The 15,279-nt window shown below is 53.5% G+C and overlaps 2 protein-coding genes across 3 annotated transcripts in view; one reads left to right on the top strand and one right to left on the bottom strand.

The window, feature by feature from the left end:
• The window catches only part of FAM166A (family with sequence similarity 166 member A), a 21,320-nt gene extending 14,888 nt beyond the window's left edge, over nucleotides 1-6,432 (top strand). The window contains exons 5-7 of one of the 2 annotated variants that reach the window (XM_038767718.1): nucleotides 155-249; nucleotides 3,612-3,729; nucleotides 6,241-6,432. In XM_038767718.1, the coding sequence (XP_038623646.1) occupies nucleotides 155-249; nucleotides 3,612-3,729; nucleotides 6,241-6,329 (302 nt within the window). In that variant the 3' untranslated portion in view covers nucleotides 6,330-6,432. The remainder of the gene's footprint in view (nucleotides 1-154; nucleotides 250-3,611; nucleotides 3,730-6,240) is intronic. The other variant, XM_038767719.1, reaches the window with a different exon arrangement.
• TUBB4B (tubulin beta 4B class IVb) lies at nucleotides 6,325-13,191 on the bottom strand. Its single transcript, XM_038767717.1, has 4 exons — nucleotides 13,075-13,191; nucleotides 8,492-8,600; nucleotides 8,271-8,381; nucleotides 6,325-7,627 (listed from the first exon to the last, which is right to left on the bottom strand). Exons 1-4 carry the CDS (start codon nucleotides 13,129-13,131, stop codon nucleotides 6,567-6,569), a joined length of 1,338 nt encoding a protein of 445 aa, XP_038623645.1. The 5' UTR covers nucleotides 13,132-13,191; the 3' UTR covers nucleotides 6,325-6,566.
• Between the last annotated feature and the right edge of the window lie 2,088 nt (nucleotides 13,192-15,279).

Raw genomic sequence — 15,279 nt, forward strand, 5'->3', positions numbered from 1 at the left:
GCCATCTTGTGCTGTCGGACACAGAGGCCGGTCGAGGAAATTCCTTCCCAGGTGAGTTTGGAAATTTATCCTGGAGCGGCGGGCGCCGCAGGGATGAGGCCTTTTCCCGGCTGGGAATTCGGGGGCGCTCACCAGGCTCTGTCTTCCCACCCAGGGTATTCCGGTTTTATTCCCCGCTTCACCTGGATCATGGGGGTGAATTACCAGCGGGGACTCAGACAGGCGATGGACGAGTTTGACCAGAACCAGGTAAAAATCAAAGCCCGCTCCGCAGGCCCGCCTCGTTCATTAGATCGTATTTATTCATGATAGCATTTATTAAGCGCTTGCTATGCACAAAGCGCTGTTCTAAGCGCTGGAGGGGGTTACAGGGTGATCGGGTGGGCCCACGGGGGGCTCACAGTCTTCATCCCCGTTTTCCAGGTGAGGGAACGGAGGCCCAGAGAAATGAAGTGACTCGCCCCAAGTCACCCAGCTGACAGTTGGCGGAGCCGGAATTTGAACCCATGACCTCTGACTCCAAAGCCTGGGCTCTTTGCACTGAGCCACGCTGCTTCTCCTTTCTTTCTTTCTTCTTTCTTTCTTTCTTTCTTTCTTTCTTCTTTCTTTCTTTCTTTCTTTCTTTCTTTCTTTCTTTCTTCTTTCTTTCTTTCTTCTTTCTTTCTTTCTTTCTTTCTTTCTCTCTTTCTTTCTTTCTTCTTTTTCTTCTTTCTTCCTTCCTTCCTTCCTTCCTTCCTTCCTTCCTTTCTTTCTTTTTCTTCTTTCTTCTTTCTTCCTTCCTTTCTCTTTCTTTCTCTCTCTTTCTTTCTTTCTTTCTCTCTCTCTTTCTCTCTCTCTTTCTCTCTTTCTTTCTCTCTTTCTTTCTTTCTTTCTTCTTTCTTCTTTCTTCCTTCCTTCCTTTCTTTCTTTCTTTCTCTTTCTTTCTTTCTCTCTTTCTTTCTCTCTTTCTTTCTTTCTTTCTTTCTTTCTTTCTTTCTTTCTTTCTTTCTTCTTTCTTTCTTCTTTCTTCCTTCCTTCCTTCCTTCCTTCCTTTCTTTCTTTCTTTCTTTCTCTTTCTTTCTTTCTTCTTTCTTTCTTTCTTTCTTTCTTTCTTTCTTTCTTTCTTCTTTCTTCCTTCCTTCCTTTCTTTCTTTCTTTCTTTCTTTCTTTCTTTCTTTCTTTCTTTCTCTTTCTTTCTTTCTTTCTTCTTTCTTTCTTTCTTCTTTCTTTCTTCTTTTTCTTCTTCCTTCCTTCCTTTCTTTCTTTCTTTCTTCTTTCTTCCTTCCTTCCTTTCTCTTTCTCTCTTTCTTCCTTTCTTCCTTTCTTCCTTTCTTTCTTTCTTTCTTTCTTTCTTTCTTTCTTTCTCTCTCTCTCTTTCTCTTTCTTTCTTTCTTTCTTTCTTCTTTCTTTCTTCTTTCTTTCTTTCTTTCTTCTTTCTTTCTTCCTTCCTTTCTCTCTCTCTCTCTCTCTCTCTCTCTCTCTCTCTCTCTCTCTCTCTCTCTCTCTCTCTCTCTCTCTCTCTCTCTTTCCATAGTACCCAAGGTCACCCGGCAGACAAGTGACGGGGCCGGGATTAGAACCCATGACCTGCTGACTCCCAGCCCCCAGGCCACTCGTCTGCCGTGCGACCTTGGGCAAGTCACTCCACGGAAAGAGCCCAGGCCTGGGGATCTAAGGACCCGGGTTCGAATTCCGACTAGGCCCCCGATCTGCCGGGTGATCTTGGGCGTGTCGTTTCAGTTCTCTGCACCTCGGTTGCCTCAGCTCTAAAATGGGAATTAATTTGTTCACTCAATCGTATTTCGTGAGTTCTCTGTGCCTCAGTTGCCTCATCTCTAAAATGGGAATTTATTCACTCAATCGTATTTTGTGAATTCTCTGCGCCTCCGTTGCCTCATCTCTAAAATGGGAATTAATTTATTCACTCAATCGTATTTCGTGAGTTCTCTGCGCCTCAGTTGCCTCATCTCTAAAATGGGAATTTATTCACTCAATCGTATTTTGTGAATTCTCTGCGCCTCCGTTGCCTAATCTCTAAAATGGGAATTAATTTATTCCCTCAATCGTATTTCGTGAGTTCTCTGCGCCTCAGTTGCCTCATCTCTAAAATGGGAATTTATTCACTCAATCGTATTTTGTGAGTTCTCTGTGCCTCAGTTGCCTCATCTCTAAAACGGGAATTAATTTATTCACTCATTCGTATTTCGTGAGTTCTCTGCACCTCAGTTGCCTCATCTCTAAAATGGGAATTTATTGACTCAATTGCATTTCGTGAGTTCTCTGTGCCTCAGTTGCCTCATCTCTAAAATGGGAATTAATTTACTCACTCAATCGTATTTCGTGAGTTCTCTGCGCCTCAGTTGCCTCATCTCTAAAATGGGAATTAATTTATTCACTCATTCGTATTTTGTGAGTTCTCTAAGTGCACCTCAGTTGCCTCATTTCTAAAATGGGAATTAATTTATTCACTCAATCATATTTCGTGAGTTCTCTGCGCCTCAGTTGCCTCATCTCTAAAATTGGAATTAACTCAATCGTTTTTCGTGAGTTCTCTGCACCTCAGTTGCCTCATTTCTAAAATGGGAATTAATTTATGCACTCAATCGTATTTCGTGAGTTCTCTGCGCCTCAGTTGCCTCATCTCTAAAATGGGAATTAATTTATTCACTCAATCATATTTCGTGAGTTCTCTGTGCCTCGGTTGCCTCATTTCTAAAATGAGAATTTATTCCCTCAATCGTATTTCGTGAGTTCTCTGCGCCTCAGTTGCCTCATCTCTAAAATGGGAATTAATTTACTCAATTGTATTTCGTGAATTCTCTGTGCCTCAGTTGCCTCATCTCTAAAATGGGAATTAATTTATTCACTCAATCGTACTTCGTGAGTTCTCTGCACCTCAGTTGCCTCATCTCTAAAATGGGAATTAATTTATTCACTCAATCGTATTTCGTGAGTTCTCTGCGCCTCGGTTGCCTCATCTCTAAAATGGGAATTTATTCACTCAATCCTATTTCGTGAGCGCTTACTAAGCACTGTACTAAGCGCTTGAGAGAGGACAATAGAATAATGAACAGAGACATTCCCTGCCCACAACGAGCTGACGGTCTGGAGGGATGGAGTCAGAGGTCGTGGGTTCAAATCCCGGCTCCGCCAATTGTCAGCATGTTGCCAACTTGTACTTCCCAAGCGCTTAGTACACCGCTCTGCACACAGTAAGCGCTCAATAAATACAATTGATTGATTGATTGATTTGGGCAAGTCACTTCACTTCTCTGGGCCTCAGTGACCTCGTCTGGAAAATGGGGATGAAGACTGTGAGCCCCCCATGGGACCACCTGATCACCTTGTATCCTCCCCGGCGCTTAAGAACAGTGCTTGGCACATAGTAAGCGCTTAATAAATGCCATTATTATTATTATTATTATTATTATTTAAAACCTCCTCTCTCCTGTGAGGCCCTTTGTCTCCGCATTGATTAACGCGAATCCACCCCAGTGTTTAGGACGGCGCTTGGCATTTAGTAGGCGTTTAACGATTAGGCGTTTAATTATTAGTAGATGTTTAATGATTATCATAATTATTGTTATAAATCCCGGGGGTCGAAATTAAGAAATATTTCTTTATCCTTCCAGTATAAGATAAGAAACCCTGTCTGCGCCCTGGGAGAGAGATTTCCTGATACTCACTGGCCCAACACCAAGATTTTCACCAGCAAGGGAATGGTGCCTTTCTACACGGGATTCATACCAAGTACGTGGAATAATTACGGTGCTTAATTAATAACTGTTGGGCAGGGACCGTCTCTAGATGTTGCCAGCTTGGACTTCCCAAGCGCTCAGTACAGTGCTCTGCACGCAGTAAGCGCTCAATAAATACGATTGAATGAATGAATGAATGAGAGCAGGAGGGGCCCTCGAAGAAATAAAAAATAATGGCATTTATTATTAATAAATAATAATATTTAATAAACCGCGGTACTTGTTAAGCGCTTCCCGTGTGCCAAGCACTGTCCCGAGCGCCGGAGTCAATCGGTTGGAGCTCGCCGCTTTAATCCCCGTTTCCCAGGCGAGGTCACTGAGGCCCAGGTAAGTGACGTGACTTGCCCAAGGTCACGTAGGGCGGAGCCGGGATTAGAACCCAGGTCCTTCTGATTCCCGGGCCCGGGTTCTAGTCACGTCTTCTGGCTAAAATCTCCTCTTTTGCAAAGTATCTTAGCTCCTTTAATACTAATAATAATAATAATGGTATTTGTTAAGCGCTTACTATGTGCCAAGCCCTGTTCTAAAGCGCTGGGGGAGATACCAGGTCATCAGGTTGTCCCACGTGGGGCTCGGTCTTCAGCCCCATTTTCCAGATGAGGTCACTGAGGCCCAGAGAAGCCAAGTGACTTCCCTAAAGTCACCCAGCTAAGCGGCGGAGTCGGGATTAGAACCCACGACCTCTGACTCCCTTTTAGACTGTGAACCCACTGTTGGGTAGGGACCGTCTCTATATGTTGCCAACTTGTCCTTCCCAAGCGCTTAGTACAGTGCTCTGCACACAGTAAGCGCTCAATAAATACAATTGATTGATTGATTGACTCCCAAGCCATGCTGCTTTCTACTGGACTCTCCCCAAGCACCGAGGCCCAGAGAAGTGACGTGACTTGCCCGAGGTCTTTATTATTATTAGCACTTAATAATAATAATAATGATGGCACGTTTAGCGTTTATTATGTGCACTGTTCTAAGCGCTTCTGCCCACAGTAAGCATTCAGTAAATAGCACCGCTTCATTACCCAAATTACGGTACAAGTAGAAAAAAATGAGCTCGACCGAAGTCAGGAGGCCGGAAATCTTCCCCCAGCTTCCCTTCGATTAATTTTCCCGGGCCTGGGGCTTCTCCATCTACGGCTTCTGGGGCAGTACTTCCCATTCGGTCGGGATCGATGGGATTTACTGAGCGCCTACTAGGTGCAGAGCGCTTGGGGGAGGACGACGATTAGCTCGTTCCCTGCCCTTAACAAGTTTAGAGTCTAGCGGTGGGGGAGAACAGTCATGAATATAGTTTATTATCCATAATTTAAAGATCGGGAAGTGGGGTGGGGCAAATAGCAGATGCCCAAAGATCCGAGGGGGAAAGGGAGGGGGTAATCAGGGAAGACATCCTGGAGGAGGTGGGCGTTTCAGAGCAGAGGGACAGTGTGGGAGAGGCTCCATTTATTTATTTAACTTCTACATATCTATTTTATTTATTTTGTTAATATTTGGTTTTATTCTCTGTCTCCCCCTTCTAGACTGTGATCCCACCATTGGGTAGGGACCGTCTCTATATGTTGCCAACTTGGACTTCCCAAGTGCTTAGTACAGTGCTCTGCGCACAGTAAGCGCTCAATAAATACGATTGATTGAGGCTAGACAGGATGGATCAATACGATTGATTGAGGCTAGACAGGAGGCCTTCCCAGACTGAGCCCCTTCCTTCCTCTCCCCCTCGTCCCCCTCTCCATCCCCCCATCTTAACTCCTTCCCTTCCCCACAGCACCTGTATATATGTATATATGGTTGTACATATTTATTACTCTATTTTACTTGTACATTTCTATCCTATTTATTTTATTTTGTTGGTATGTTTGGTTCTGTTCTCTGTCTCCCCCTTTTAAACTGTGAGCCCGCTGTTGGGTAGGGAGCGTCTCTATATGTTGCCAACTTGTACTTCCCAAGCGCTTAGTCCAGTGCTCTGCACATAGTAAGCGCTCAATAAATATGATTGATTGATTGATGGAGGGACAGTTGGTTGGCCCTAGAAGAGCGGGGTGGGCGGGCTCGGCTGGAGATCAGCGAGGCGAGGTTATGATGATGAAGTTGTTTAAGCGCTTACTATGTGCCAGGCACTGCAGTAAGCGCTGGGAGAGCTGCCTGCTTTAGTCCAGTGCTCTGCACACGGTAAGCGCTCAATAAATACGATTGAATGCTTTGAATGCAAAATGAAGGCCTCTCCCAATTTTATTTGCACATATTGATTCTGTTTTATTTTGTTAACATGTCTTGTTTTGTTGTTCTAGACCGTTGAGCCCGCTGTTGCCAACTTGGACTTCCCCAGCGCTCACCGGTCGTATTTATTGAGCGCTTACTGTGTGCGGAGCGCTCCGCACACAGTAAGCGCTCAATGAATACGACTGAACGAACGAACCCGGGCTCCAGCTAAGCAGCGAAACCGGGGAGGATGAACAGGTGGCGGAAAATCCCCCGCGCTAACGGGCCCGTCCCTCCGCCCTTCCAGACTTACGCGACAACTTCGCCCTGACCTTCGGCAACGGCAGCCGCCTGTCCCACCGGCAAGAACGCGCGAGGCGAAACTATGCGCTATGAAAAACAAAAAACGCTTTAATCGTGGTGTTGTCTGTACAGCCTTTGATGGTAAAAGAACGGGAAACGACGGGAGGTGCGGAGGACGGGGGAGAGAGGAGGAGAGGGAGAGAAGACAAAGAAAGAGGAGGGAGGGAGAGCGGCGGGAAGACGGGTTCGGACAGAGAGAGGGACAGAGAGAGTTCGTCCGGCTTTCCGACATCATAATTTACAGAGCGGCGGCGGCGGCGGCGGCGGCGTTCAGGCCACCTCCTCTTCCGCCTCCTCCTCGAACTCGCCCTCCTCCTCGGCCGTGGCGTCCTGGTACTGCTGGTACTCGGAGACGAGGTCGTTCATGTTGCTCTCGGCCTCGGTGAACTCCATCTCGTCCATGCCCTCCCCCGTGTACCAGTGCAGGAAGGCCTTGCGGCGGAACATGGCGGTGAACTGCTCCGAGATGCGCTTGAACAGCTCCTGGATGGCCGTGCTGTTGCCGATGAAGGTGGCGGACATCTTCAGGCCGCGGGGCGGGATGTCGCAGACGGCCGTCTTGACGTTGTTGGGGATCCACTCGACGAAGTAGCTGCTGTTCTTGTTCTGCACGTTGAGCATCTGCTCGTCCACCTCCTTCATGGACATGCGGCCGCGGAAGATGGCGGCCACGGTCAGGTAGCGGCCGTGGCGGGGGTCGCAGGCGGCCATCATGTTCTTGGCGTCGAACATCTGCTGGGTCAGCTCGGGCACCGTCAGGGCCCGGTACTGCTGGCTGCCGCGGCTGGTCAGCGGGGCGAAGCCGGGCATGAAGAAGTGCAGGCGCGGGAAGGGCACCATGTTGACGGCCAGCTTGCGCAGGTCGGCGTTCAGCTGGCCCGGGAAGCGCAGGCAGGTGGTCACCCCGCTCATGGTGGCCGACACCAGGTGGTTGAGGTCGCCGTAGGTGGGGGTGGTCAGCTTGAGGGTGCGGAAGCAGATGTCGTACAGGGCCTCGTTGTCGATGCAGTAGGTCTCGTCCGTGTTCTCCACCAGCTGGTGGACCGACAGGGTGGCGTTGTACGGCTCCACCACCGTGTCCGACACCTTGGGCGACGGCACCACGCTGAAAGTGTTCATGATGCGGTCGGGGTACTCCTCGCGGATCTTGCTGATCAGCAGGGTGCCCATGCCCGAGCCCGTGCCCCCGCCCAGCGAGTGGGTCAGCTGGAAGCCCTGCAGGCAGTCGCAGCTCTCCGCCTCCTTGCGGACCACGTCCAGCACCGAGTCCACCAGCTCGGCCCCCTCCGTGTAGTGGCCCTTGGCCCAGTTGTTCCCGGCCCCGCTCTGACCTGCGGGGGCGAGGCGGGGGGGGGGGGGGGTTAAGGAGGGGCGGCGGGCCGAGGGCGTGGGTTCTAATCCCCGCCGCGTCTGGAAAACGGGGACGGGGGACCACCTCCTCACCCTCTATCTACCTAACTCCGTCATCATGACGACGCCTCGCCCTTCTCCCGGCACTCGGCCATCATCATCGTCATCACGACGCCTCGCCCTTCTCCGCCACGGGCGGAGGCCGACGGCGGCCGGACCCGGTCGGGGGGAGACACCTCGACCCGCGGGAAGTCTGCGCCCCGGAAGGACTCAACCGAAAAAGAGTCTTTCCTTCTATAAAAACGCCCGCGTCCCAGTGGAAAGAACACAAGCCGGGGACCCGGGATGTGGCTCCGAGCAGCCGCGTGACCTTGGGCGAGGCCCTTCGCCGCTCGGCACCCTCGTCTGCGAGACGGGGATTAAGACGGCGAGTCCCGTGTTGCGACAGATCGCGTCCGACCCGACTGATTTTTTCCTTTCCCCCCCGGCCAGCTGCCGCGGCACGCTTAGTACAGCTCCCAAGTAAGCGCTTCGGTTCCACCACCTTAACCGACGCCACAAACGAGCCCCCCGACCCGGACCGCGGCACCGACAGCCCTCCTGTAAAGGCAAGGGCCCTCTTACCGAAGACGAAGTTATCCGGCCTGAAGATCTGCCCGAAGGGCCCCGAGCGGACCGAGTCCATCGTTCCGGGCTCCAAGTCCACCAGCACGGCTCGGGGAACGTACTTGCCGCCTGCGGGAGGGGACGGATGCCGCGGCGTTTAGTCCGGTGCTCGGAGAGGCCCCCCCCCGTGTGTGTGTGTGTGTGTGTGCCCCCCGCCCCTCCCCGGGCCCGCCCGTTACCTGTGGCCTCGTTGTAGTAGACGTTGATCCGCTCCAGCTGCAGGTCGCTGTCGCCATGGTAAGTGCCGGTGGGATCGATCCCGTGCTCGTCGCTGATCACCTCCCAGAACTGCAATCGATCGAGGGGGACGACTTAGTGAGCGCTTCCCCGGGGGGGCGGAGGCCAACGCAGCAGCAGCAGAATTAAGGGACGCCATTTGAGCGCTTTCTGCGCTGTACTAGGCGCTCGGGAGAGGACGGCCCAAACAGAGTCGGGGGGCGCGTTCCCCATCGCTCGTTACTGCCTGTACGCAGAGCACTGTACTAAATTGGCTCATTCCCTGCCGTTTATTGAGCACTTCCCGCGGGCAGAGCACCGGACTAGGAGCCTAGAGGAGCACGGTCTGTTAGGGGAAACATTCCCTGCCCTGTGTCGAACGCTTCCTACGTGCAGAGCACTGGACTAGGATTTCATTCATTCACTCGTATCCGTCGAGCGCTTACGGTGTGCACAGCACTTTATTGGGCGCTTGGAGAATATAATTCGGCAACGGAGAGAGACATTCCCTGCCCACAGTCGAGAACGATCCCGGGAAAGCACGATTCGGAGTTGGGAGACGCGTTTCCTGACATTTATCCAGACTTCCTGCTGCAGAGCGCTGGACTGGGATGGTGGGGAAGCACGATTTGGAGTCAGGGGACGCCTTTCCCACCATTTACCGAGCTCTTCCTGCGGGCAGAAGCGCTCAGTCAAGCCTCTGCACCCAGTAAGTGCTCAATAAATACGACTGAATGAACGAATGACTGTACTACGAGCTCGGGACAGGATGACTCAGAGTTAGGAAACATTTTCTGCCATTTGAGCACTCCCTGCGTACAGAGGGCTGTCCTCAAATACGACTGAATGAATGCAGAGCACTGTACTACCATCTTGGGAGAGCATCAGTCGGAGTCGGGAGACGCGTTCCCCGCCACTGGAGCCCTTCCCGCGGGCAGAGCACTGCGCTGGGAGACTGAGGGAGCATGACTCCGAATTGGGAGACATTTCCTGACGTCCGAGCACTGTGCTAGGAGATTGGGGGAACGCTAGTCAGAGTCGGGAGACCCGTTCCCTGACATTGGAGCCCTTCCTGCAGGCAGGGCACCGTGCTGGGAGATTGGGGGAGCGTGATTCGGAATCAGGAGACATTTTCTGACAGTTGGGCACTTCCTGCACGCAGAGCACTGTGGTACCGTCTTGGGAGAGCACGATTGGGAGTTTTGAGACATTTCCTGCCGTTGGAGCCCTTTCTGCGTGCAGAGCACCGTACTGGGAGACTGGGGGAAGCCCAGACTCAGACTTAGGAGCCACATTTTCTGACAGTTGAGCCCTTCCTGAGGTCAGAGCACCGTACCACCACCTTGGGAGAGCATGATTCAGAGCTGGGAGACCGGTTCCCTGCCATTGGAGCCCTTCCTACGTGCAGAGCACCGTACCGGGAGGTCGGGGAAGCGTGAGTCAGACCTTTTCTGACAGTTGAGCCCTTCCTGCGTGCAGAGCACTGTACCACCATCTTGGGAGAGCATGGCTCGGGGTTAGAAGACATTTCCTGCCGTTGGAGCCCTTCCCGTTTGCAGAGCACCGTACTGGGAGATTGCGGGAGCATGACTGAGGATTAGGAGACATTTTCTGACAGGTGAGCCCTTCCTGCGTGAAGAGCACCGTACTGGGAGATTGCGGGAGCATGATTGAGGATTAGGAGACATTTTCTGACAGGTGAGCCCTTCCTGCGTGCAGAGCACCGTAGTGGGAGATTGGAGGAGCACAACTCAGAATGAGGAGCCACATTTTCTGACAGGTGAGCCCTTCCAGCGTGTAGAGCACCGTACTGGGAGATTGGAGGAGCACAACTCAGAATGAGGAGCCACATTTTCTGACAGTTGAGCCCTTCCTGCGTGCAGAGCACTGTACCACCGTCTTGGGCGAGCGTGACTCAGGATTAGGAGACATTCCCTGCAGTTGAGCCCTTCCTGCGTGCAGAGCACTGTACCACCGTCTTGGGAGAGCATGACTCAGGATTAGGAGACATTTCCTGCCACTGGAGCCCTCCCTGCGTGCAAGGAAAAGTACTGGGAGATTGGGGGAGCACGACTCAGAATTAGGAGCCACATTTTCTGACAGGTGAGCCCTTCCTGCGTGCAGAGCACCATACTGGGAGATGGGGAGAGCACGACTGAGAATTAGGAGGCACATTTTCTGTCAGGTGAGCCCTTCCTGCGGGCAGAGCACCGTACTGGGAGATTGGGGGAGCGCGACTCAGAAATAGGAGACATTTCCTGCGACTGGAGCCCTTCCTGCGGGCAGAGCACCATACTAGGAGATTGTGGGAGCCTGACTCAGAATTAGGAGCTACATTTTTCTGACAGGTGAGCCCTTCCTGCGTGCAGAGCACCATACTGGGAGGTCGGGGAAGCGTGACTCAGACCTTTTCTGACAGTTGAGCCCTTCCTGCGCGCAGAGCACTGTACCACCACCATCTTGGGAGAGCGTGACTCGGGGTTAGAAGACGTTTCCTGCCATCGGCGCCCTTCCTGCGTGCAGAGCACCGTCCTGGGAGATTGTGGGGGCATGACTGAGAATTAGGAGACGTTTTCTGATAGGTGAGCCCTTCCTGAGTGCAGAGCACCGTCCTGGGGGATTGGGGGAGCACCAGTCGGAATTAGGGGCCCCATTTCCTGACCGGTGAGCCCTTCCTGCGTGCAGAGCACTGTACCACCATCTTGGGGGAGAACGACTCAGAATTAGGGGCCACATTTTCTGACAGGTGAGCCCTTCCTGCGTGCAGAGCACCGTCCTGGGAAATTGGGGGAGCACCAGTCAGAATTAGGGGCCCCATTTCCTGACAGGTGAGCCCTTCCTGCGTGCAGAGCACCGTACTGGGAGATTGTGGGAGCATGACTATTAGGAGCCCCATTTTCTGACAGGTGAGCCCTTCCTACGTGCAGAGCACCATACTGGGAGATTGGGGGAGCATGACTGAGTATTAGGAGCCACATTTTCTGACAGGTGAGCCCTTCCTGCATACAGAGCACCGTCCTGGGAAATTGGGAGAGCACCAGTCAGAATTAGGAGCCACGTTTCCTAACAGGTGAGCCCTTCCTGCGTGCAGAGCACCGCCCTGGGAGATTGGGGGAGCATGACTGAGTATTAGGAGCCACATTTCCTGACAGGTGAGCCCTTCCTGCGTACAGAGCACCGTCCTGGGAAATTGGGAGAGCACCAGTCAGAATTAGGAGCCACGTTTCCTAACAGGTGAGCCCTTCCTGCGTGCAGAGCACCGCCCTGGGAGATTGGGGGAGCATGACTGAGTATTAGGAGCCACATTTCCTGACAGGTGAGCCCTTCCTGCGTACAGAGCACCGTCCTGGGAAATTGGGAGAGCACCAGTCAGAATTAGGAGCCACGTTTCCTAACAGGTGAGCCCTTCCTGCGTGCAGAGCACCGCCCTGGGAGATTGGGGGAGCATGACTGAGTATTAGGAGCCACATTTTCTGACAGGTGAGCCCTTCCTGCGTGCAGAGCATCATACTGGGAGATTGGGGGAGCACCAGTCAGTATTAGGAGCCCCATTTCCTGATAATTGAGCCCTTCCTACGTGCAGAGTACCGTCCTGGGAGATTAGGGGAGCACCAGTCAGAATTAGGAGCTACATTTCCTGACAGTTGAGCCCTTCCTGCGTGCAGAGCACCGTCCTGGGAGATTGGGGGAGCACCAGGCAGAATTAGGGGCCCCATTTCCTGACAGGTGAGCCCTTCCTGCGTGCAGAGCACCACACTGGGGGGTTGGGGGAGCGCGACTCGGAAATAGGAGACATTTCCTGCGACTGGGGCCCTTCCTGCGGGCAGAGCACCATACTGGGAGATTGGGGGAGCATGACTCAGAATCAGGAGCTACGTTTTTCTGACAGCTGAGCCCTCTCTGCGTGCAGAGCACCGTCCCGGGAGATTGGGGGAGCACCAGGCAGAATTAGGAGCCCCATTTCCTGACAGGTGAGCCCTTCCTGCGTGCAGAACACCGCCCTGGGAGATCGGGGGAGCATGACTGAGTATTAGGAGCCACACTTCCTGACAGGTGAGCCCTTCCTGCGTACAGAGCACCGTCCTGGGAGATTGGGGGAGCACCAGGCAGAATTAGGGGCCCCATTTCCTGACAGGTGAGCCCTTCCTGCGCGCGGAGCACCACACTGGGAGGAGGCGTGGGCCACGTTCCTTGACATGCACTGGCCACTTCCGGCGCGCGGAGGCCTATGGGAGGCGGTTGGGCGCTTCCGCCCCAGGCCCCGCGCTGAGTCACGGGGGGCGGGGCCAACTCCGGCCACGCCCCGGAAGCGCCCGCGAAGAGCCACGCCCTCCGCGCGCGCCCGTCCCCCGCTCGCGCGCATGCGCGCGGCGGGTCCCTCCTTCGGGCCGGGCGCAAACGGCTCTTCCCGCCCTGCCCCGCGGCCCCCGCCCAGGGCCTCGAGGCCGCCATCTTCTCCTCCTCCTCCTCCCCTCAGCCTTTCCCCCACCACCACCACCTCGTCACCCACCCCGCCATTCTTCCCTCCGGCCCGGCCCGCACCGACCTTGGCGCCGATCTGGTTGCCGCACTGGCCAGCCTGCAGGTGGACGATCTCCCTCATGGCGACGGCCTCGGCGACGCGGACTCGGGGCGAGACGAGGCGTGAGGCGGCTGGAGCGGGCGCGCAGACTCCTGCAACCGACGGCGGCGCCGCCCCTTTTATAACCGCCCGAGCCCGCCCCCTCCCGCTCCCCATTGGCCCGTCGGGACGGGGGCCGCGGCTCCCATTGGCCGCCGCCGCCGCCCGTCCCGCCCGGCTCCCGCCTTCCCAACCGTTCCCCCGCCCCATTGGCCGGCCGGCGCCCCCCGCCCGCCTATCGCCGCCCCCCGCCTCGCGCCGCAGCGCGGCCGCCATTGGCTGTTTCAAATGATTGATTTGCCCCGTCATTGGACGGACGGGAGAGGGGGGGCGCCGCGATTGGCTGAATCTCGGGGCGGGGGGGGGCGCGCGCGTCTTGGTAACCGCCGCAGTGCAGCGGGCGGCGCGCGGCCGGGCGGGGCGCGCATGCGCACGGGGGCCACTGCGGGGGCCGGGCGGCGGGGGAGGGGGGGAGCGGGTCACGTGGGGGCGCCCTCCGCCCGATTTCGGAAGATTTTCCCAGGATCCTCCGCGTCGAGACTGTAAGCTCGTGGGGGGGCAGGGAAGGGGGCTCTTTATTATCATGATAAATAATCTAATACGGCCAATAGTGAACGATCTAATATTGCTAAAATAATAATAACATATCGTTATTATAATACAATAGTAATGATGTTAGCCTATTAGGTTGCCAACTTGTACTTCCCAAGCGCTTAGTACAGTGCTCTGCACACAGTAAGCGCTCAATAAATACGATTGATCGATTGATGATAGCATTTATTAAGCGCTTACTATGTGCCAAGCACTGTTCTTAAGCGCAGGGGAGGCTGCAAGGTGATCAGGTGGGCCCACAGGAGGCTCACAGTCTTCATCCCCATTTTACAGATGACGTCACTGAGGCCTCATCTTTTTAGGCCTCACCTGAGGCCTCCCCCTCTTAGACGGTGAGCCCACTGTTGGGTAGGGACTGTCTCTATACGTTGCCAACTTGGACTTCCCAAGCGCTTAGTACAGTGCTGTGCACACAGTAAGCGCTCAATAAATACGATTGATTGATTGATTGAGGCCCAGAGAAGTGACTCGCCCAAAATCACCCAGCTGGCAATAGGCGGAGCCGGGATTTGAACCCATAATAATAATAATGGCATTTATTAAGCGCTTACTATGTGCAAAGCACTGTTCTAAGCGCAGGGGAGGCTGCAAGGTGATCAGGTGGTCCCACAGGAGGCTCACAGTCTTCGTCCCCATTTTACAGATGAGGTCACTGAGGCCTCATCTTTTTAGGCCTCATCTGAGGCCTCCCCCTTTTAGACTGTGAGCCCACTGTTGGGTAGGGACTGTCTCTATACGTTGCCAACTTGTACTTCCCAAGCGCTTAGTACAGTGCTCTGCACACAGTAAGCGCTCAATAAATACGATTGATTGATTGCTTGATTGATTGAGGCCCAGAGAAGTGACTTGCCCAAAGTCACCCAGCTGGCAATTGGCGGAGCCGGGATTTGAACCCATAATAATAATAATAATAATAATAATGGCATTTATTAAGCGCTTACTATGTGCAAAGCACTGTTCTAAGCACTGGGGTGGAATACAAGGTGATCAGGTTGTCCCCTGTGTGGCTCACGGTCTTAGTCCTCCATTTTCCAGAGGAGGCAACTGAGGCCCAGAGAATAATAATAATTGATGATGGCATTTATTAAGCGCTTACTATTGCCAAGCACTCTTCTAAGCACTGGGGGAGTTACAAGGTGATCAGGTTGTCCCACGGGGGGACTCACAGTCTTCATCCCCATTTTCCAGAGGAGGCAACTGAGGCCCAGAGAATAATACTAATAATGATGGCATTTATTAAGCGCTTACTGTTGCCAAGCCCTGTTCTAAGCGCTGGGGGAGTTCCACAAGGTGATCAGGTGGGGGGCTCACAGTCTTCATCCCCATTTTCCAGAGGAGGCAACTGAGGCCCAGAGAATAATACTAATAATGATGGCATTTATTAAGCGCTTACTGTTGCCAAGCCCTGTTCTAAGCGCTGGGGGAGTTACAAGGTGATCAGGTTGTCCCACGGTGGGGGGCTCACAGTCTTCATCCCCATTTTCCAGGTGAGGTAACTGAGGCCCAGAGGAGTGAAGT

The sequence above is a fragment of the Tachyglossus aculeatus genome, chromosome 27, assembly GCF_015852505.1.
Source record: "Tachyglossus aculeatus isolate mTacAcu1 chromosome 27, mTacAcu1.pri, whole genome shotgun sequence".
NCBI lineage: Eukaryota > Metazoa > Chordata > Mammalia > Monotremata > Tachyglossidae > Tachyglossus > Tachyglossus aculeatus.

What these genes read in the sequence shown, in the direction of transcription:
- TUBB4B (XM_038767717.1), bottom strand. Translation starts at nt 13,131, where the DNA reads ATGAGGGAGATCGTCCACCTGCAGGCTGGCCAGTGCGGCAACCAGATC. An exon ending in GCAACCAGATCGGCGCCAAG is followed by an intron (nt 8,601 to 13,074) that starts GTCGGTGCGGGC and finishes GATCGATTGCAG; the next exon opens with TTCTGGGAGGTGATCAGCGA. An exon ending in CTACTACAACGAGGCCACAG is followed by an intron (nt 8,382 to 8,491) that starts GTAACGGGCGGG and finishes CCCCTCCCGCAG; the next exon opens with GCGGCAAGTACGTTCCCCGA.